Below are 24,186 nucleotides of genomic sequence, written 5' to 3'. Positions count from 1 at the left end.
CCTCTCTCTGTACCCTCTCTCTGTACCCTCTCTCTGTACCCTGTTCCAGTGTTTGTTGATTTCCTCATGAAAAAATAACTAAAAAATAGATGGCCAAAGCCTGTACTCATTATTCTAACAGTCTGTCATTTCAGTAAACAGTATTAAGAGCTCCCTCATGTCAATCACTCCTTGAGTCACCTTGCATGTACATATGCAAGGATTGTTGTGTTACATGAAGACAGAGAGAGAGGAAGAGAGAGAGACAGGGAGAGGGAGGGAGAGAGAGAGAGAGGGGGAGAAAGGTAGAGAGAGACAGAGAGAAAGCGTGTATTGGTGAACTCTAACCGACCTCTCGGGTGTAGAATTATCAACTGTCAGTCTGCATCACTCTGACCTTCTATCATATTTCTCCTATGCGACTCGCGCGCACAAACACACGCATCAGCCATCCATCGCATGACCTTTCAACGCCCACTCACTGCTGAATATGTGTTGAGTCAGACAACACACCAGTGCATACACACCTACAGTCAGCTGGATTACTTGAAAGCCAATCTACCATAATGGAGGTCTCTTGTCTGTAGGAGTGTTGGAAAAGTATCCTAATTTCTACCTAGTCACGTTTAATATATTACTGAACCATCACTCCCACACTTTTTGGGGTATAGAAGGGTGCATAGCCCTAAACTGTATGTGTCCATAATTACCTCTCTATAAGTCCACGTGAGTTTATCTATGCCTTTGTAGCTTGTTACTGAACTGAGCAGTGCACCCAGAGAAGGGATGTTATATTCACAATGCTGTGGTCATTGCCATTATAGAGATCAATTTGCCATCTCTAACATCTGTGTTGTTCTGTCCTATTCATATATTTGTCTACACAACTGATGCATAAGACATTTTCAATATTATCATTTCCTCTAGTGTGCTTTCATTGGCCGTTTGAACTGTGCATGTGTTTGAACTCAAATAGCCCTGTCAAACACATATGGGGAGAGTGGCACTCAGAACGTAGGCTAGGAGGTACTGTAGGCAAACAGACTCACACAGACATAACTCTGGTGTGATGGACACACATATGGGGAGAGTGGCACTCAGAACGTAGGCTAGGAGGTACTGTAGGCAAACAGACTCACACAGACATAACTCTGGTGTGATGGACACACATATGGGGAGAGTGGCACTCAGAACGTAGGCTAGGAGGTACTGTAGGCAAACAGACTCACACAGACATAACTCTGGTGTGATGGACACACATATGGGGAGAGTGGCAGTCAGAACGTAGGCTAGGAGGTACTGTAGGCAAACAGACTCACACAGACATAACTCTGGTGTGATGGACACACATATGGGCACTGGTGTGCTTTCTTTACGTGCAGAATCATCTGAAATGGGACTGGAAGTCTTCTCTGTGTTGGCCTTTAAAAGCTGACCTATAAAATGCTGGTGAGCCCAACCCATGAATGGGTTTGGTCATATGAACAGGCCTGAGCCGCACCATGCATGAGACATTACGAGAAGACTGATCTAACCAGGACTGACTTGGAATATACAAAAATGACCACTGACCTGGAAGCACAACAGCATTGAGGGATGACACGGCTCAGGAGCAAACCCTGCAGGGGTTATCAAGTTATTACAGCATCACATAAATGGCAATACTGTAGGATAGATGTGTTGTTGAGTCTAGTTAGGATACCATAAACATCAGTGTTATTTATACCACTTGCACATTATTTTACAGACAAGCATTTCTAAAGTGATGTGTGAGAAAGATGAATATTAGATGAGGAAGAGAAGTGCCTTTGTTTGTTTAGCACTTGATAAAGAACTGGAGGAAGAGATTGTTGACACAAAGAAAGATGTTCACAATGTACAGCATAAACTGAACCAGTCCACTGAGACTACCCCATAATAAAATGCTAATCTACTTTTCATTTATCAGGCTTTACATCTAAAGGTCTATACACTAATCTGTGTTGCAATACTATGTCTGGATATTGCCACCTTCCCATGATACAATAGATGCCATAATATAAGTCACTATATATCACAATATCATCAGTATTACAATAGTACATTAATTTGTTTATTCATTAATTTCCGTAATTTACAAAAAAGTATCAATCAGCTTTTAGAATGCAAAGTTAAAGCACTTTTATCATGATATTCCTGTTATTCAGTCTGTGATGTCATTGCTACTTCATGTTACTGACACTGAGTAAGTTATTCATTAATAGGTTCTTCAGAATAGGTTGAAGTATCAACATATGACAAATTGACACAATACAAAACATAGCAGAAATGTTATGTGCCACAAGGATAAGTATATTTCAAATAAAAAAAAAAAAAAAAAATTTAACTGCTTTCTTACCCTGAATCTGTACATTGTGTATACTGTATAAGTTTTGATAATTCCTCATTTCCATTTTGACAGTGTTCCAAACCCAACCCAGCACAGTTGATTCTAGTTGACATTTTTAAAAAGCATGGCAGTACTGTATGGCTGCCATGTCAGTAAACACAAAGCCTATAGGGTGCCTTTTTTCAACATTTTGAGAGATGCGGCCTGATCTCATCCAGATTATGGCAGTTTTGTAGATTAATCGTGAAGTGGTCATTCCCAGCTCCTCTGAACAAATGAAATCACTCTTTATCACCATGCTAGCGCTGGCCTTAGGTATAGAGAGAGAGAGAGAGAGAGAGGCACTGGAGCACAATCCAAATTGAAACAAACAAATTGCAACAAATGAAGAGGCTCTAAGTAGGTGGGGGCTGGTGTTGAGGATGCACTGTTTTCTGATGCTAATACTAAAAGCTCTTGAGAGTCACTTATGGCCCGTTATCGTCTAAGAGCCGTCCTCTATCTCTAAGTGGAGCGACTAAAGGACCCATCAGTGGAGACACTCCAGGCTATTTACAGCACTTCCATCTTTTACAAGTGACCTTGAGGCTAAGGAGAGCGATAAACTCTGGTTTCAGGGGTTTTTATTACGGCACACGAAGACTGTTTTAGGGAGTACAAACTAAAACAACATGTGCAAGACAAAAACAGACTGACTACTTCACAGAATAGTAAAACAGACTGACTACTTCACAGAATCAAAAACAGACTGACTACTTCACAGAATCGTAAAAGATGCTCCAGTTTTGCTGTATCATGTTGCATCATCTTACTTGGTGGGGATTCTGGACGTCTGTAGTCCATTACAGCCTAGCTCATCAGTTTGCAAAATTATAAATGGATAACAACTCTATTAGAGACCGATCACTCTCATCAACGTGCAACTTGGCCCAATACCATGCAGTGCCCACTTTTACCTTGCTGCACTTTAATACTAAATTATGAATCACAAAAAGCAAATTAGTGTTTGGCAATTATGCTGCGTCAGTGTCCTTTCCCTTATGTCTCTGGCCGTGTGGCTTTGAGTTAACATTCTACCGTACAAAGAACGAGCCACCACAAAATAAACACTGGAATGTGTTCTGGTGTACTGTTGTACTTCATTTGGATTGGAACAGACCATGTGTCAATTAGTGTCCTTCCATTAGATTCCTTCTGCTGATTTGGGCTTGGTTAGGGTTGTAGGGGGTAACTTATCCTCCTGGGACTGGTGGGACTTGACCTCTTAGTCCGACCTTTTGGGGTCAGTTTCATTTGTTGTTGCATTTGTTGCAATTTGTTTGTTTCAATTTGGATTGTGCTCCAGAGCCTCTCTCTCTCTCTCTCTCTCTCTCTCCCTAGGGCTGTGCCATATATACCTAAGGCCAGCGCTAGCATGGTGATAAAGAGTGATTTTATTTATTCAGAGGAGCTGGGAATGACCACTTCACGATTAATCTACAAAACTGCCATAATCTGGATGAGATCAGGCCGCATCTCTCAAAACGTTGAGAAAAGGCACCCTATAGGCTTTGTGTTTACTGACATGGCAGCCATACAGTGAGCACATGCCTTAGATTTCACCACCATAGATAGGCCAACAACCCATGGCAATCCCAGTGACTAGCTCAATATCTCCACAACCCAAGTCCTGTCTAACTGAACAATGTCATAGAACACCGCGGTGACTTGAGTGACCTCACACTGAGGCCAAAGAAGCTCATATCACTTTGACTGAAATATATACAGTACACTGACATCCACTGGGAGAACTCAATGCTACAAAACGCAGTAGATGTTTTCTCCGGTTGCATAAGCAGGTTCCTACATCTCAGTTAAGTGACTAATTCAAACTATAGGGCTTAATGGCGCTGAAGAAGGGACCCCTCATGAGAAGCAGTGTAATGGAACCGTGACATGTGACTGTGAATTTATGATCTTTCTCCATTTTAAGAAACGCTCACAGAGATTAGGATCTGACGTGATCAGTGGTGTTTATGATTTTAAATCATCCTCCATAACTGCCTCAGAGTTCCTTTGAGCAAACATTCTGAAAGGATGGAACACTAATGTAATCTCTCCTCCCCCACACGCTCACTCTAATTTTCCAATTTATTATCAACTCCAGAAATAGCAAAGTAAATCTACTGATGTTGAGTTCTTTTTTAATCTTCGCCATGCTCCTTTTCCTTTCCTCCCTCCTCTGTCTAAATAAAATAGATACGAGAGGGGTTTTAAACTTCAAAGCCCCGCCTGAACAAAAAGACATTTAGAGGCTCTGGAAGTAAAGTATGAAGTTTCTTCTTTAAGCTATAGGACTGAAGGACTAATCACGGTGGATGTGCTGACTAGACTGCACCTTGGGGATTTGGAGGGAAGGGACTGAAGGAGATTCGACAGCCCGGGCTGTTCTCAAACCTTCAGGCAGCAACTGTGAGCTCTGCATGTCTAGGGAGAATAAGTTGAGCAAAGAATACTGGAGGGGTAAGCAGATCATTAGAATATGAAAACTGTATATTAGCCATGGTTTCTTATGATCAGCACCCACTTTTATCCAAGCCATGTGCCCATTTTTATACTTAGAGGCAGCTATAAATGATCTGGTGCCAAAAAGATACAGTTTAGTTCAGTACAGTACAGCTCTTACAGTTAGTAAACCTTTACAGATGACATGACCAGCACTACACTATTCCAAGGTCTTTGAGGTATAGCGTCTTGAAGTGCTTGGATTCTGTAGGAACATTTTAATTGCTTTAATTCAGCATGATAACAACTGACTGTGAGAAGGAAATGACTACTATAGGTGGCTGTCTTGCTTGGGTGGCAAATTTAATTCAGAAACACAGATGATAACGAATATAATTTGTAGTAATTATTGCATTCATGTACGCGGCGTCAGGATTTTGTTCTTGTTCACTGGCACAGGAAATGGACATCTTTTCTTTCCTTCAAAAGGAAATTTTATAAGAATAACTTTTTATCTCACATGGCAAAAAAGACTTCAAGCGTAGTTGCTTTAATTCAGCTCAGTAAACCTAAAATGGCACTCCTTTCCTCTGGCTACCTTCTCTGAGGAGCAGAGTTGCACATAGATTGCCAATTATGGTCTGACCTGACCAAATTTAATATGTTGTTATTAGTGGGCTTGGCCTTTAGTTCCTGTGCACTATGTTCCAGGAGATTGATCGGGCACACATTAAGACTTGTGAATGTCAACTACATTTGATTGTTCAGAACAGCTGAGGTAAATAAACTATATGTTTAAAAAAACATTTTTTTTTAATAAAAAAGGACCACTGTAACCCTTGTGTGACCCCCTGTTACACAATCAAGTTGGCCCTTTGAGAGAAACATTTAAAGGCTAAATTAATAAAACAGGAGTTCAAATGCCAGTAGATTTATTGCAGAAACGGGCCATTTGCTAATATAATAGCTGACTTTATAGTAAGGAAATGGCAACAATGTTAGAGCTGATGTCATAGAGGTTCAGGATCAGATGATGGTCACTAGGGAGCCAGTACCGTCAGCATGGCAACTCCAATCTCTGCTGGGTGTATTTTTATGGTATTCTCCTTACAACTTTTTCAGTCTGAAGCTGTTAATAAGGTTTGAGCTGAGATGACATCAGCAACTACAAATCAAATAAAAGTCACTGGGGAGGTCTAAAAGAAACAAAGTGGCGACAAAGCTGTAACTGCTACCAATGGACCCCTGTCTGGCCGGTCGTCAGGGACTTACACGAGTTCAAAGGTGCCTCTGACATCATCCTGACAGCACCCTATGATGCAACCTCTTTGCTTTATAATTCAATTAAAGCTCTGCACTGCAAGGGGGCTTGCCCTGAACAGATTCAAAGAGACAGAGCAGGGATAAAGCCCAGCAAGGATGGACAAACAAGTCACTGAGGCATGGAGGGAAGAAGGGTGGAGAGGCGCAAGAAAAGAAAAAAAATCAAAAGGTGGAGGATGAACAGTGGATGAGGCAAAGAGGGCAAGACAGCAAAGAGAGAGACTATAAAGACGAGAGATGAGAATGAGTGAGGGGGTGCGGAGAAATCTTGATTGAGCAACAGACTAATGGCCAAGACTCAACTGGATCACTAACCAATCAGCCAAATCTCCCCTAATGCACCCCGACCCATCCATCAGGCTTCTATTAGATTACAGCACACTTTAAGGTCAGTCGGCAGTGCGGCCACTGATCTCGGCTGCAGACCAGAGCAAATCTTTAGCCGCCTGCCTCGCCTCGCCTGCCTCTCACTCCTCCTCCTCTCTCCATCCTACACTCAAACACCTCCTGTTTGGCTTTCCCCAGTTTTGAGCAGCACATCAGACGAAGCGGCGAACTCTGGAACAGGTCCAGCTGGAGTGGATCCAAACCCGACCCGATATCAGATGAGGACGAAATCCCGTGCAGAGACAGCATGTCTCCAGGATGCCACTAACTCTCACAGAAGTCTGCGTCACAACCTTAACCAGTGACAATGGCCACCCTGCGGACGCGGCATTAACCGTCTTATCCCCAACACTTCCCCAGAGTTCAATATTGTCCAACTGAGACTTAGCCACATCCTTTTGTTAAAATGTACACATAAAAATTACACATAAAAATATTAAGCACCATACTAAAAGTGTGTGTGTGTGGCACCATACTAAAAGTGTGTGTGTGTGTGTGTGTGTGTGTGTGGGGGGGTAAGAACACACCCATGTGTGTGTGTGTGTGTGTGTGTGTGTGTGTGTGCTGGGGGGTAAGAACACACCCATGTGTGTGTGTGTGTGTGTGTGTGTGTGTGTGTGTGTGTGTGTGTGTGTGTTGGGGGGTAAGAAGACAAAAACAATCGTGCCAGTGAGGAGGCTTTCAGTCATTGTCCCATGAGATCTGCTGGTTGAGGCAGAGCAACTCTTTGATGACCTGTTTAGGTGGCTAAAACAGACGGGCAAGTCATTAGAGCTCCCTGATTGGAATCACTGACAGACTGCTCCGAACGCTCCAGTCTCAGCACCGTCTCGCAAAGTTATTGCCCTGCTTATCAGCACAGTCAATAACCCTGCCGCAGATTCCCCCTGAAACAGTTTAGAACAGCACACGTCTGTGTGAAAATAAATAGTTAAATGAGAAAAGAAATAAAGATGGCTCGCTTCCGAGGCTGATTTCATAGTGTTAGACTGCTCAGTTTGTATCCGCTGGAAAAACAAGGTCCATAAATTAAGATTCAATTTATTCCCCTTGGCGATTTATGTAGTGGATGAGACCTAATGGCGTTACAGTGTTGAGGATGATCACACCGAGAAGCGCCGGGGGATCTCATAAAACACAACAAGGGGACAGGTTTAAGTGCCCCGTAGTAAAGCTTCAGCTGTCTCCTGCTGAATCAGTGGCAGGGGCCGGGCAGGGCTGAGTGATGGGTTGGAGAGGTGCTTGTTGTGTGTGTGTGTGTGTGTGTGGTGCGTGCATGCGTGCGTGCGTGCGTGTGTGCGTGCGTGCGTGCGTGCGTGTGTGTGTGTGTGTGTGTGTGGTGATGCCGGTTCGGGTTGGGAGTGGTGGTGGGTGGTGTTTGTCATGTTGCGTGGTTAATGATCCCAGGTCTGGCTACTGGTCTACTGTATTATGGTGGGCAGGGTGGGTGGCCCCCCTCTCTGGTGCCAAGACTGGCATCCAGCTGGTTAGTACCTCTGTGGGAGGGTGGCAGCTGGTGGGGAGGTCTACATGTGTGTGTGTGTGTGTGTGTGTGTGTGTGTGTGTGTGTGTGTGTGTGTGTCTGCATGCTCTTATGTGTGTGTGCATGTGTGAGTGTGAGTGATTAAGAGAGAATTTGTATGTGTGTCTGTATCTGTGTATGTGTGTGCGAGTGTATGTGGCTGCATGTGGGTGTGTGTATGCTTGTGAGCATGTGTTTTGACCAAATTAATGCATTTGAACCATGACTGGTAAGCCATGCAAGGCAGAGTGTAAGACAAGGAAAGATATACAGTATATATATATATGTGTGTGTGTGTGTGTGTGTGTGTGTGTGTGTGTGCGTGTGTGTGTCACAATTGCTGGGCCTTTAGTAAATATGTCATTGTCAGAGGCATGGTCTCATAAGCCTCATGGGGCTATCCCTACATCACATCACTCAGCAGCAGCAGCAGCTGACTCATAACACACACTGGTAGGCATGGAACTCACACAGATGCACGCATGAACACACCAGATGGTGAGGTGACTGTGGTGTGGTGCAGATATAGATGGAGAGTGATAAGACCCGACACAATAACAAATAATTTTTTGCATAGTGCACTCATCATCACATTCAGTTACAGTGCATTATGCAATTAATTGCTAGTCAATTACTTCTTAGATTTGAAGATAATATCATGAAGAATTAAATGTAATTTTATATTTTATTCTTTATGGTTGAAGTAGTTGTAGAGTTATATTAGATCTCAGCAGCATTTAACATAATTGAATCATTTCATGTTTTAAATTATTTCATTCATCTCGTGTTCGTAAATACGCGCTTTTAGGCTGATGCGCTGTCTATAGTTACAGTATCAGGTTATTCCGTGGACTCAACATCTCTCTTTCTCCGTCTCTCTCTCTCTCTCTCTCTCTCTTTCTCTGTCTTTTCACTCCCTCACTCACACACACACGCACACCATTGTGGTCGCAGTGTATCTCCTTCACTTGGCATATCCCTCCAACTCGCTCGGAGCGTTGGCTGACTGAACGACGCTGTGATCTCCCTACACATAGCTTATCCTCCATCCACCGTGGATATACTCTCGTCGGGTCGCATCTCTTCAGCTCCGTTAAAGGTCTATCCGCACTTTCTCTGTCATTAAATTATTTTTTGAAGTCTGAGAAAGGGATAGAAATATTATGTTAGTGAGCGTTGTTTTAGCAAGACTGTTAATTCTTGATTCGCAACCCTAGACGGTATCTCTGACGCGAGAACGGTAATCTGTCGCTTCATTAAAAAGAAATTACCGCAAACCTGTCGTCGCGGACATGAGCAAAATACGCCTTCTTGTGTGTTAATAAATTATGCGTTTTGATATTTTCAGCACAGGTAACTTTTGCGGTGTGCTGGCGCTATTTCGTGCCATGCAAAACAAGAGATGATTCCTTGTGCACCCTGTCGGTATCGTATCCCACACTTACTCTCTGGAGAACTTTGGTCCTTTACCGGGGTCTGGATACCCATCCTTACGCACCGTATCTCCAAAAAGTGGACCAAACTTTAGAATATAATAGAACACAGGGATTTTTTCTTTCTTTTTCCTTTTCCTTTTTTCAGTGAGACGTATGTCGTTGCGATATCTTCCATGCCACCGACCATCGTGATAAATGGACAAGAATGTGGCAGACACCATTTGTGGGGAAACTCAATAGAGAATCCGCTGGCAAACCGGGAGGACTGGATTAAGTTCTTAAAAATATACGAGTCGTATGCAACCCACGCGTCTTTTTCTGTGAGGTGGGTTTTGAGAAGAGCGAAGGAGGGATGTTGGTCCGAAACAAATTTCCGTTCATCTTCGGGTTTTGGCACTTCGTGTTCAGCCAGTTCTTTTTGACATCATTTCCTCTTCTATTTCAGGTATGTATTTTCATAGTAATAGCCTAATCAAAACATAACTGTCAACATTGTTTATAGGGTAACACATTTTTGAAGTTTCTTGGTAGAAGCATCACATTCCAGACAACAGTAAACCGAACAGCTAAGCGCAGAACAGGAGTTCAACATACTTGAACATACTTGGTGATTGTAGGCTAACAATGAAGAAGACCGATATGTCAGCATTGTTATCAGTGTTCATCTGTCACCTTTCATCATATCATCTTTCTCTCATTACCAAGTTACATTTGCAATGCTAAATGTATAACATATAATAGCCTACATGTCTATGAACTGCTATAAGTGATGTGTTGTCATTTTGTCATAAGTGAACATAAATTAAAAGCCTCACAAGTAGCTGGCAGGTAAGACTATGTTACCACTAGCACTAACTAAAAAGGTGTGATCCATTACCCATGGCAAATTTAACCAACACAATCCCCCATTGTGAAATTGTGTACCTAGCATTAACAGTTTTCTCGCATTAGGCTACTTTGTTACTGCAGTGTTATGATCTGTTGTGCAAGCAAAGAGAGAGTTAGTGTTAAGTATTCCGCCACGCTTTGGTGCTTGGTGAGAGGCAGCGGTGTCAGAGATGAGGGACTGCCCTGTGCTTCTTACCAAGCCTTTAGAGGCGTGTGGTGGGTACCACAGTGTGTGTGGGCACTCTCTAACCACTAGCAACCGAGGAGAGACCTCAGCCTCCTCAGCCCCCACAGCCTCTTAGCCTTCACCAGTGGGAGGGAACAACTCATGCACTGGAGTGCACACAGAGAGAGAGAGAGAGAGAGATGGCGATGGAGTGAGTGTGAGAGACAAGCAGAGGCAGAAACATGGAGAGGAATTAAGTGAGTGAGAGACTGGAGGAGAGAAGTGTGTGTGTGTGTGTGTGTGTGTGTGTGTGTGTTGTGTGTGAGTGCAACCAAGAGTGAGAGTAGGAAGAGAATGAAACAGGAGTTGGTACAACACAGAGGTGGAATAGGAGCACATGAGTTAGGATAAGCAAAACATAAAGACACAGACGGCCTGTAACGGTAAGAGTGAGAGGAACATAGAGAGAGAGATGAGGTGCGGCAGTGATGGAGGTCGTCACAAACTCAAGAAAGATCAACACAGGCTGAGGTCGTAGAGCGACACAGCGAAGCGAAGGCAAACACGTGTGAACAAACTCTTCATTTCTCATTTGTTTTTCCTCTCCCCTTTTCTTCTGCGCCCCTCTCTATAGCTTGCTCTGGGAGAGCCACAGAGGTCATGCTCTCGGACTGTAACGGACACAGTGGGCACCAAGTGCCAGCTGGCGTGCCAGTGTAGGCACTACCCTCCTCTGCCACCCCCACCCCCGCCACCTCCGCCCCCCAGAATCATCTTCCCTGGTAAGTGCCACTCCTTCAGCCCAGGATATGGTTACGTCACCCTGAGAGGCTTGGAGAAAGATAGATAGAAAGAGAGAAACCACAATCATTCAAATGCTTTTTTGTTATTAACCGATGTGGCGGTGTTAAAATACGTTGACCTGAGAGCAGCTTGAAAGCAAATGTAGTCAGAAAAAAAAAAACATTCATGGACACCGTGCGCAGTGGCCTTATGATTGCACCCATATTTGCATTTTTGTATTCAGTGGAATTCTCGGAAAAAAATGCATTTAGAAGTTCTCTCTCCACATGGGCTCTGAAGAGCCCTGCATTTGGAGATGAACCCATGAGCGCTTATGCTAATTTCCACATCTGATATTTGTGGTGTTCGTATGCAGAGTACAGTAAGTCCACTACCCTTCCTTATATTCTTCTCTGTGGCATGAAAAATGACACCCCCACCCAAAAAATAAATGGTACATGGTCTTCGCTTCAGGCTAATCTGGTTTTGGAGCATTGCGATGCAATCAGTACCCAGCAGTACCCAGCTGTCCTAAAGGAGCCCCAGCATGGGACTGCTGCCCGCTGGGAGTCTCATCACTTTAGCAGGGAGACAACACAGAAAAATGGGCAACAACAACAACATTACTTTTCTCGCCTGTGTATCACACCTTGAAAGGTGGTTGTCAGTCTCCAGCACAATGTGTCTGTTTAAGTGAAGCTTGCCACCGCATATAAGACGCTTTGTGTGAACGTGTTTATAGTCTTTAAGGTGATGGGCACACATAGCACCCCGTTATTTCTAGCGTGCGTCCACGTCTCCTCCTGAGCTGCTCCAGCCGCCTTGCTATTGCACTGCAATTTGTATTCCAGTTTTTGACACGGTTCCAGGAAGTTGCTGCCTCCTCTTGGGTGCCGGGCCACTGACTAATAAATTGCCTTTCTGGACCAAGACCATTTTCATTTGCCTCTAACTGTCCTCCCCTTGAATTACATTTGCGACCATAAAGAATGTGGCTTTTTCTGTTGACACCGAGCTCAATCCAGTTTATTACTAAGTTTATGTTTTAAATCTGTCATCGGCATCTCCACAGAGCCATATTTGTGGAGGAGTGCCTGATCAATAAATTCTGAGCAAGGGGAAGGCGGTGTAATCAATCTACTGCAGCCTTCTTTTGGATCAATCACTTTAGGCGTCTACTAGAAGGGCACCATTTATCTAGTGCGAGGGACAAACTCTTTATAATTTATTGATATTATGCATCAGACAGAATTAATCCAAATATATTCAAACTGACAGAAAATATCTTTACTGCTCTCAAGACGAATTACACATGTGGTGGACCAAAGCACACCAATTCCAAGGACTACTGATGGAGGAACTGTAGAAAGGGTTTCTATCTATTAGTTTTGTGTGGTCTCCATTTTTAAGAAATATTCACTGAATTTACTCAAAAGCTGGCTTTGTGTCTGGGCTCTGGGTACGTGACCAAATTCAAGGTTGTTGGTTGTGCTGTAGATTTTGTGGTTCTGTCCTCTGAACAAAATGAATATTTGCACTGCTCTCATGCCAGTTAAAGTGCTGAGGATTTGACTTCAGGGCTTTTGATAAATATCCAGCTGAAAGCGTCTGTGGGCCTTGCCTTCTGGGCAACCCCCCCCCCCCAAGTTATTCAAATATTCATGAGGAACTTATACATCATTAGAACTCCTACACCTGTACTTATCAAGGGTGTGATAAATGGTTTAACCGAGATGTTTCCGCAGGGAGGAGAGGAAAGCACTATATAAAAGATACAGCCTCTTATCAGAAAGGGAGGTATAGGCAGATTACATTAAATCTTACAGCCCTTTCGCTTAAAAAAGATTAGACCAGAAGTTTGCTTCAGCTGCAGGGAGCTCTAACATCCAAAATGAGTCCCAGCGGCAGTCAGGTTGGAGAAAATGTGCCTTGTCATGTGTGGTGGGGAGCGGTGGCCTCGAGAGTGACTGCCCTGCCTCGGGTGACCAAACTAGTCTCTGATTTGACAACGTTGAGAGGGAAAATAGCATGAAAATAAGGTCTGCAACAACACTAGACTCCGCATTGATGTTGTCAACACCTCATCTAAATCTGCCTGAATAAGGTCAGAACACAACACAAGTCAAAGCTTACAAGACCAATAAATGGTTTAGGAAATTACTGACTTTGGGTGCACTTGTATTACAATCGTGTGTACATGTCTCTGAAATGTGCTCAGAATGTCACAGACAGAGTGCTTTTGTTTTATCGCCTGATCAGTTAGTCGTCTATTTTTAGCCAAACTGCTGAGGTCGTAGATTAGGGGAAGTAGATTACACAGAATTGCTCCTGGGCTCTTGTGAAAGATGGCTGCTTTAAGCCCAAAAAAGGGAATGCAGGGCTGACTACACATATGGCTAACTCAGCTAGCCACAAGGAGGTGTCGCCAGTTGTATGAGCCTCGGAAACCCTGCACCCATGAAGCGTTATCATTGAGCAGTGGGATGTTTTACATTGACAACTTCAACAAATGAATCATAGTCTGTCATATATTTGGCCAAGTTATATTTACAGACTGGGATGCTTGTATTTCTTCTCATTTCTTTTCATAGGGTATGTATAAATAACCTTCCTCAGCAATATGGCTTCAGGTTGTAGATATATATCCGTTATCAGACTGACTGAGCAGTTCTGCTATTATGTTGTTATGAAGTTTCAGCAAAATAGTATGGTATACTTCAGCTATTTTTCTCATCCCATTTAGATATCTGTAATTAATTCCACCAGAAATCATCTGTGCCAACTCATATGATGAAGAAAGCACATGCGTATTTACCGTGATATGACGAACTGAGCCTTGTGCTCTTTTTCCAAGTGTCAGCCTCCTCCCCTAAGACTTGTCATCTTGGCTCCCCCACCCTCTGCCCCTGCAGTTTGTAAGAGACTGCAAACAGCCCTTCCCAGCTAACCATAAGACTGGTGTGTACCCCCAGTGAGAGCCTTCATGCCTCTCTTTAGGCTAATGCTTTGAGTAATTAAATAAATATAAGTATAATCCTATTGTGAAAAGGAATTACTAAAGGAGCAGCTAAATTCAGGGTAGTTTAGCACCCAGATATCACTTAGATCCTTAGACGTTATTATTATTATTATTATTATTATTATTATTATTATTATTATTATATTATTATTTTAAATAAAAGATTATGCCACATTTGAAACCTAACCAGTTCATAATTGTGTTAAGTGGGATGATTAAGAATTGTCCACTATTCTTGCTAATCACTATCATTTGGATTTCATGTGTTGTCTCATGGATGCTCCATCTGATGGTCAAGAGTGCTAAACGCCTTCTACCATTGGAGTTCAGGTGTGTTCAGTAGGACTGTAGGCTATCAGTAAGGTGTCACTTGTGCCAATGTGGAAATCTGAGAAGTCATGGCCTCTCTTTAGTAGTAGATAACATCGCATGCTCAAAGCTCTTTTGGTGCCCCAGAGCAAAATACTACTTAATGGAGCCGAACAACCCATATGGCTCCACTTTGGGCATGTAATATTGTTGCAGCACATTACGAAGATTCTTTACTTATGCATTTCTCTCCTGTAACTGAACCCAATCAGTTACGTTTGCTAGCAAGCCCAGGGTCATAGGTTCAGTGCTCATGGTGCACAAACACAAGCCTTTTTTCTTTCACAATATTGCAGCTCTGGAGAAAACCACTGGCAGGATGGTTAAACGTTATGTAATCCAATGTTTTATGAAAGGAGGTTACACATTACATGGAATATGCCTTACTCATTATTACTGTGGGGACACAAAGTAGATTTCATTCATAATGCAGATACGTCCCCGAGCAAGTGAGAGGCAAAATGTCCTCTGTAAGTTCAACACAGAAGTACTGAAGAGGTCTATGGGGTGCCCATCACTTCTTGCTGCAGAAAGCCATTCTAATAATGATGCCTAATTTTCTTTATACAACTAATCAAATTGTAGAGTTTCTTAAATGGGAAAGGCAATTTTCTAACTGAAAAAAAAAGCTTTTTACTGCTGTTGTTGTCAAGTGGGAATGTACAATTCCAGTTTCCTCAATTCCAGTCAGTGCTGCAGATGGCCCAGACAACACTCATGCATTGTGTTTTCATTACACCATGCCAGTATAATTGAAGTGTAAAATGAAGTAGTTGCAAGTTAATTTGTAGACTGACAGAACAGCGTAGCAACATGTTACCGGTACATTTGCCTGAAATAGCTTTTAGTACCGTTACACTGCATTAGCACTGAGGCCTCAGAGTGGAGTGGACACGGGACTACTGAAGAAAGCAGGACTACTGAACCTGTACTACTGACATCGCCGGCATCATTTTCCATGAGTGGACCTAGAGGAGCATGGTCATGTGTAGTGGACCTAGAGGAGCATGGTCATGTGTAGTGGTCATGTGTAGTGGACCTAGAGTAGAGGAGCATGGTCATGTGTAGTGGACCTGGAGGAGCATGGTCATGTGTAGTGGGACGTGGTAGGTAGCTGCCATATAACAAATGGGGTTCCCTGAGCCTCTGCCACCCCAGCCCCCTTAGCCTCCGAGTTGGCTGCCATTTCAAAGGATCTCCTGGGGGCTCCTTCCTCTCCCCTTGCTCTGATTTAGTGAGAGTCGGTTCTGCTGACGGGCTGCCGATCGATCCCCCTGCACTCTGGCCCAGCTTGTCCTGGAGGACATCCGTAATAGAAGCGCATTAGCAAATTGACAATTATTGGCTGGGAGCCGTGGCCCCCAAGATTGCGTTAGGAAGTCGACAGACGGCAGGTGAAGGGGACTCGTCGGACAGAGAGGGGGCCAGAGGCTGACCAAGACGTGTCCATAAAACAGCTCCCTTTAAGCCCAGTCTATAAACACTCTCCATTATGGAGACTTAATTACCATGGGACCTACTACTGGGATGCTCAAGAATGCTGAGGATGTTTTATATAATCATAACAAGCTTAGGACTAGCATTAAACGTTTGCCCAAAGCTATTTACCTCAATACTCAGTACAGGTTCCTGTGTTAGGTATCGGACTGTTTGCTTATCTTGTGTGTTTGCTAATCCTAGCTAAAAAGGCTAGCCACAGCTCATCTCCTCTCCTATTTGTTCTACATATTGTGTAGTATTCCCGGCTTGCACGCCCTACATTCTCCTACGTGTTGTAAAGATTTATAGTAGGTTGACTCAGCGCTCGCAGTCACAACAGCTACAGTAAATAAAAAGCCGCTGATATCAGCCTGCCTTCAGACTCATATCGGAACAATACTGATTTATGGCAAAGCCTTAAATTGGGCACTTGGTTGAGTGTAGTGAATGCATGAGGAGGTAAAGGCTTTTCTCGCCCTCCACAGATGCCTGAGCACCACATTGCAATCCCACTAAAAGCCCTGCAGTCTGCGCAAATGTTTTGTTCCAAAGTCCCTCCCCCCCCTCTCTCCCTTTGGGGAAAATGAACAGTGAGAAAGGAGGTGGGGGGGGTCTGCTTTTAAGAGTGCGCATCTACTGTGGTCAGCTAAAACAAATCAACACAACACTAACAAGCAAGAATGTTATTTTCTGTATTTCAGAACACATGATATTTTGTGTTTTACGTTTGCTTATATACATGCCATTTAATTTTACCGCATTAAATATGCAACATTTGATATACAGCATCTGAGTTCAGTTAAGCTGTCTTAAATCTAGGGCCTTGCAGATGCTGGGGAAACTTAAACTCAACAGCCACAGCTATGTGTACTGGTGGGAATTCATTTAACCCCAATCAGAGAAGGTGATTAGGGCAATGGCTTGGTGCCATCCTCATCCAAAATTCTACACACCAGCAAATCACATTTCTGTAAATTACTTCCACTCTGCTGAAGCATTTGTGTGTGTTGGCTCTGTGCAAATTAGTTTGTGTATTATTTAGCATGCATAGGGACATATATGTGTGTGTGTGTGTGTGTACGGTGTGCATATATCAGTATGTATCTCTGTATGCCCATGTGCATATGTGTGCACTTCCCTTCCTCTCCAGAATGACTAACTGTCACGGTGCTGATGCTGGGGGAGGCAGCGATGCCGCGGGCATCATGGCGACCTTTGCTCAGCTGCACACTGTCGAGAGCACGGATGAGCCGCCGCCCACGGGCACGGGAACCCACGTCTGCTCTCTCCCCTCCCCTCCAGGGAGCACCCTATCCCACCCACTCCCCCCACCTCGCCCCGTCCTAGCGCTCTCCATCCCTCCCCCTTCATGTGGGAAGCGTGACTGTGAAGGGCCCTCCTCCTCTTCATCTGTGTGAGTGTGTGTGTGTGTGTGTGTGTGTGTGTGTGTGTGTGTGTGTGTGTGTGTGTGTGAGTACAAGCCCTTCTTGAGCCGTCGTTGATCAGGGTTGAAACTATCATCCTTGTTTGAGCCCAGAGGGGAAAAAAAGGCTGAGTTATGTTCCATTTCCTCTGTTTATGTACTTAATTTATGTCGAAGACAACACCATGCTCAGCTTTGACCGACCTGCTGCGCTAATGGAATCAGTTTGACACCATTAGACTCCTCATCACTGATTTTGATCACAATTTTAGCATGTATTATGTGGGTTCAGCGCCTGAGATTGAGGTCTGTCAATATTAAAATACGGTATATCTCAGATTGCAGTACATGTAGGTCCTGACGTCTGGTCTATCCCTGATCAAGGCCCTGTCTGTCAGAAGCTAACAGGCCTGTAAAGCTTAACAGGCAGAACCAAGGTATACCCAAAGATCAGGTGGCCGTGGGTGCCGCCATGGCCTGCTGTTAGACAGCCAGTAATGTTACAGGGCTTCAAATTACACCACAGCTGAAGTCACCTTATACCAAGTTGTTTTTTTGACGTCTACTTCACCACTCCGCGTATCAGCAGGGCAGACACATGAGTAACTTCTGTCAAGGTGGCAGGGAATGGCCTCACTTTTGGAGTAAAATGCTTTAGGTGCTGTTCCAGGTGGATGGAAAAAAGGACATGAGATAATATAAGTATATAATGTTTTAATGTGTGTGAGAGGAAACTGAAAGTGTTCCTGTTTTGATTTAGTCCGGCAACCAAATGCCATAATTTAGGTGAACCTGGTTTTGTGGGTTAAAGTGAGTAAGTGCTTCTGAAGTGCAGATTTCATTCTCAGAGTGGGAGAGGAAACTCATCTAAGTGCTAGCACGTCTCTTAAGGTGTTGGGAGGGAGGTTTACAGTACTTACTACACAGCTATGTAACTGACTACTGTTAGCCTGCACTGCCCTCTTTTAGCTGATATACTTTAGCTCTGTACTACTGTTCTAGTTTCCATAAAATATACATTTCTTTTTTATTCTTTATCGCAGTAGTAGTCTATGCTCAGAGCCTAACCTCGTCATTCAGAAAGAGAATATTCATTTTTAAATATTGATCCATAGACATGCATTAAAATACTAAGGCCTAATAATACACACAGGTCAGTCTGACTAATTAAAAACAAAATATTTTTTTTTAAATTCCAGGCTTGATTTTTGATTCCACTCGACTGAAATATTTAAATTCCCATCCCTAGTTGACATAGTATATATACTTGGATATTAAAGTGAGAGTTTTTAGTTTGGTACAGAGTTCACAGTCATGGAGCCTGAAACCGAGGAATGCTACTTCAGTTGGAAATTCAACTGCCATTTGAAGAAGGATTCATTGATTCGTTACTGAGCCCAACCAGTCTAAAATGTCAAACTTGCACCAGACTACATTTTGGAGATGATCAGATGTGGCTGCAAGAGTGAAACCCCTTGTAGCTCTAAGATGCAGTTTCCAGGTTAATGGTGTGCCCTGCACAATGTTCTGTGCATGTTTTAAGCCAGGGGTTCCCAAACTTTTCAACCCGCGACCCCCAAAATAACCGTGCCAGAGACAGACTGGCGACCGCCACTATCCCTGGATGTGACTCAAAAAATAAAAGCAGAATACCTTAGTCAAAAAATAATACCCATGTAACATGAGTGCACATTATTGCTGTCGTGCAAACTTAACTTTGAAACATTACTTTAATTTCCATTTTAACAGAAGAATATCTCAGTCAGGGTAATATCCACAAACTGTTGTAAACATATGTACATTGTTGCTGCATAAATTTACATTTTGGCAACTATCTTTCAGCGTAAATCTCATATAATGAGATGGAAGCCTTATACGCTGAACACAGCAAGTCCATTCTTGGTTTAATTGTGGAGACGGCCACACGGAGATCATCCTCCACATTTAGACGCGATCTGTATTTGTTTTTAATATGTCAGTGCAGAGAAAGTCTTTTCGCACAGGTATGTGGAGCCAAACGGCGTCAATACGTCCATCGGCCTTCAATAGCTGTGGATATTCCCTCTCGACTGAAATCCAGAACTCAGTAAGCGTCTTGGAATTAAAATCTGTCTTTAAAGTGCGGTCAAGTGACAGCTCTTTTATTTTTCCAAAATGTATTTGATTTTTGGAAATCATTTCCCCCGGGGGGTCCCGACCCCCACTTTGGGAACCCATGTTTTAAGGTACTGTAGGATGTTCAAGAACAAATGAGCCAGAACTGCTCAAAACTAATACTAGAGGAAATGTGTACATATTCCGAATTATTACAGGAGATATCTGAAATTATGAATTCATTATTTGACATAGAAAAGGGATACATTTTCCCAATTTGAATGCATGAAGTATTGTCTGAAAACTATCACACGGCAAACTGTTTTTAGTACATTCTATTTGAGGTGATGTGTACTCACCTTGAAATTAGAGGTATTTCCTATTTTTTTCATGATTTCTGCACATAGGGCTTTTGGGGTTAATATATGAAATTGCCCAAGGGATATCACTGGGCACCTTCCTAAATATCAAAGAGCCACCCCAAGTCAATACGTCTAAGCAAAAATAAATGAATAAAAAATAACTGACAAAACTGCCAGGTCTGACCCCATGACTCCTTGACTACTACTGCCGTTATCTGAAATACAGAAATGCATTAATTGGTATAGAAAAGGGTTAAATTGTCCAAATTTGAATGCATGCAGTATTGTCTGAATAACTATCACACAGAACACTGTATTTTAGTAAATTTTATTTGAGTTGATTTGCATATGAGTAGGCCTACTCACCTTGAAATTAGAGGTATTTTCTATTTTGTTTTTCTTAATTTTGGCACATTGTTTTTTTTTTTCATATTTAAACATTAAATTACAGAAAACTTTTAATAATTTTTTTTCATATGAGTAAGTTATCAACTGGGGAAGTTTCATAGCGATATCTGCTAGTTACATTTTTACCCTATTCACCTGAAGAGTATCGCCTTATATTCAGCACATTGAACAAGAAAGGGTTAATATATGAAATTGCTTAAGTGATATCACTGGGCACTTTCCTAAATCTGAAAGAGCTACCCCTAGTCTACAAGATTCTGCAAAAAAAAAAAAAAACTTTAACAGACAAAACCAAGTCTGATCCCATGGCTGCCGGACTTTTTCAGAGTATTGTTATTTCATTGACGTGTGGTACAATGTACATTGGGTTAATGATATATTTTTGGTTTATCCTGTGCATTATCTGGATATGTTTGAAAAATACTGTCAGCTGACACGCCCATAGATAAATACAGAATGAAATAAAATGCTACCATAATTATTACCTTAATTATTAATTATTATTATTAATTACATAAGAGTACAGTGCATTTGCATGCACTGTAATAATTAAGGTAATAATTATGGTAGGCTAGGCTCCATACTAACCACCAGGTTTGAGCAGCCGTGGCCTACCGGTTAGCTCGAACTAAACCCAACCAGTAGGAACAGCTGAAGTGCCCTTAAGCAAGGCACCTAACCCCTCACTGCTCCCCGAGCGCCGCTGTAGCAAGCAGCTGTGTGTGTGTTTCACTAATTAATGGATTGGGATAAATGCAGAGACCAAATTTCCCTCACGGGATCCAAAGAGTATATATACTTATACTTATACTAGGTGTACCCCTAGCAACACCCTAGCAACCATTTCAATTGCCATAGCAACCACTACCATAATATCAACATAGAAAACACCATAGCAACCAACATGATTGCCATAGCAACCACTTTATTTAGCATAGCAAACACCATGTCTACCCCTAGAATCCTAGCAACCATCTCAATTACCCTAGCAACACCATAGCAACCACTACCATAATGCCATAATGTCTACCTAGCAACAGCAATAGCAACCAACAATAATTACCATAGCACTGTACTGTCATCCCTAGGCTCCACATTTATCACCATATTTACCCTAGCAACCATCTCAATTACCCTAGCAACCACTTCCATAATGTAAACCTAGCAACCAACATGATTAACATAGCAACTAGCATAGCAACCACTTTATTTAACATAGCAACCACCATTTCTACACTAGCAGCACCCAAGCATACAATCTTTACAATGGATCCAGTATAACTTGAGGGGCAGAGAACAAGTGGTAGATGTGAGTGGAACTATATAAAAACCTCTTCCACTTAACTGTGGGGTCCCACAGGGAAGCATCTTAGGTCCACTATTCTTTGTACTGTATATTAATGACATAAAGTCAGCATGTGATTGGAACTTGTACCTTTACACAGATGATTCAGCAATAAGGCAATCTCATCGCAATAAGGCGGAAGTAGTTCACAACTTCAGTCAGTATTTGGTATCTGAAAACAAGCTTCTCATCTCAGCAAAAGAGAATCAATACTATTTGGATCAAATGCAAAGCTAAGGAAATCACCTGGATCCAAAGTGGTAGTTGGTGAATTCTTGATCAATTTCCCTCACGGGACCAAAATATACTTATACTAATTATCTGGGGATTGCATGGATTCCATTGCATTCCATGGCACTTATATTTAAATGTGTTTTGTGCATACAATTATTAAAATTAGGTATCCAGATATCTATGTCGTTATTAGTAGTTAGTTACCCTAGCAACAACTACCATAATGTTAACATGGCAACCTACCATGCATTTTGAAAATAGCTTTCATATTACATTAATTAACTGTTAACATTTAACTGTTCTGTTCATTCTTCTGTACTGCACTGTCATCTCTCTCTTGGTTCTCATTTACAATAAGTGAAACTGTGCCCCACTGTATGTTATGTGGTGAATATACAGTGAAACACAGCATTCCCACATCAGACTGAGGTTTAGGAGGGTGAGTGTAATGGTAGCCAGTTGGTACGTGCAGTAGGCCTATGCCTTAAGAGATGTGTCAGTCAGAGCTGCTAGCACCCTGGGAATTTAGCTCACTTGCTAGTGCACTCAACTCCAGATCTGAGGTGCTGAGTTCGGGTGAGGGTAGGGCTGAGCCGGTCAACCCAGCACAGGTTACATTGGTTCTGTGACAACCAGATGGTAGAGCTAGGTATAAACGATTGTTTTAATTTTTTTTCGTACCGACAGCACTTGGTGATCTTTAGAAACAGAGATCTATGTGAAAAAATCTCCTTTAAGAATGGGATTTTAATTTACTTGCTAGGGCACTCAACATAACACAGTTTACACTTGATCCTGATATTATTCACACAGCAGAAAAAAAACAAATTACTGCACATGTCATCCAATGCAATGTAATTTAGGACAATATATTGTTAACCGAAATGAGGGATATTGTCAGTTTTTTAGCTACATTTTAGTTTTGTCTGCATGTTGATAGTGTTTATAGTGTTCTTGTCATTACCTTGTCTTAGTCATGGAAAAAGAGCTTTGACGAGCATTCTTTCTTTAACGAAAGACTACATTTTGAGTCACAAGCACAGTCTAAAATCTGGCCCCATAGCATAGCTTTGTAGCCGCCTGGCTGCGCTATCTACTAGCAGGATAACTCAAGCTATGTTTTCTTTCCTACCGACAGCACCTCGAACAACAGGGCCTTATGTTTAATACATTTGGATGTAAGCCTGTGCTAAATAGAAAAACATACATGCTCTCATGGGAATGTGACCCACAAGTGATAAACATGCAGCCCAAGTCGAGTGGGGAAAGGTAAATGACCTCAGTGCTTCTTTTATTCATACATGAGTGTGAGAGGTTATTGCATCAAGGGTTTTTGACCACTGAGAGAGAGGGCTGGTCTTTGTCTAACTGTCTTGGGCACTATCAGGTCCCCTTCTTCATAATCAATTTGGCCTAACCATCTAGAGCCTTCTAACCCAATCAACCTCGGTGGCAGGTATAAAAATAGCCTAATCTAATAGCCATGGCTTGTTTGCTGCCATTCTGAACTGAGCCATATGTCTTGCTGTTCTCTGAAACATTAAGTCATGTTTCACATGCACCTCTGTTTCTGTCAGTGTCCTGTTCAACATATAGTCACATTATTGGTTCCTGTTTAGATAGATAGATAGATAGATAGATAGATAGATAGATAGATACTTTATTGATCCCCAAGGGGAAATTCAAGTCATTGAACCATGCATGCTGTCAATATTTTTAGTACATAACAGTATGATGCCAAAAGGATTGTAGATGTCAGTTGGCGTAGTTACATTCTTTGTAATGTGAACTGTGATTTGACATGTTCAAAGGTTGCACCTAGTGTGAAACGAAATCAATTGGGTAAAAGCCAACAAACTGATCCTGACCCCTGCATGGATCAAAAATGTCAAAACGTCAAGTTAACAGTTATTTTTCAAATGTCTTTTTTTCCCCGGCGTCATATTTTTGTCAGCCTCTCTGTCTCCCTCTCATCTCTTTATTCCCCTGGAGAGGCAAAACAGCCCAATTACTGCGTTCAGCCGAGCCAGACACCCTGTGCCCTCAGGAGGCCATCTTCGAGGGCAGCCATTTTTTTTTTCAGCCGTCGACAGACCGTGTGTTGGGGCAGCTGAGGC

The 24,186-nt window shown here is 42.5% G+C and overlaps 1 protein-coding gene across 1 annotated transcript in view; it reads left to right on the top strand.

Annotated features, from left to right (window-relative positions):
- The first annotated feature begins 9,031 nt into the window (after positions 1–9,031).
- prima1 (proline rich membrane anchor 1) overlaps positions 9,032–24,186 on the top strand; it is a 36,071-nt gene continuing 20,916 nt past the window's right edge. The window contains exons 1-2 of the mRNA XM_048249642.1: positions 9,032–9,944; positions 11,188–11,335. Coding sequence (XP_048105599.1) covers positions 9,852–9,944; positions 11,188–11,335 — 241 coding nt within the window. The 5' untranslated portion in view covers positions 9,032–9,851. The remainder of the gene's footprint in view (positions 9,945–11,187; positions 11,336–24,186) is intronic.

Source organism: Alosa alosa, chromosome 8 (genome assembly GCF_017589495.1).
Source record: "Alosa alosa isolate M-15738 ecotype Scorff River chromosome 8, AALO_Geno_1.1, whole genome shotgun sequence".
Lineage (NCBI taxonomy): Eukaryota > Metazoa > Chordata > Actinopteri > Clupeiformes > Clupeidae > Alosa > Alosa alosa.
The sequence above is the reverse complement of the archived record's forward strand: the minus strand, read 5'-3'. Positions and strand labels throughout refer to the sequence as shown.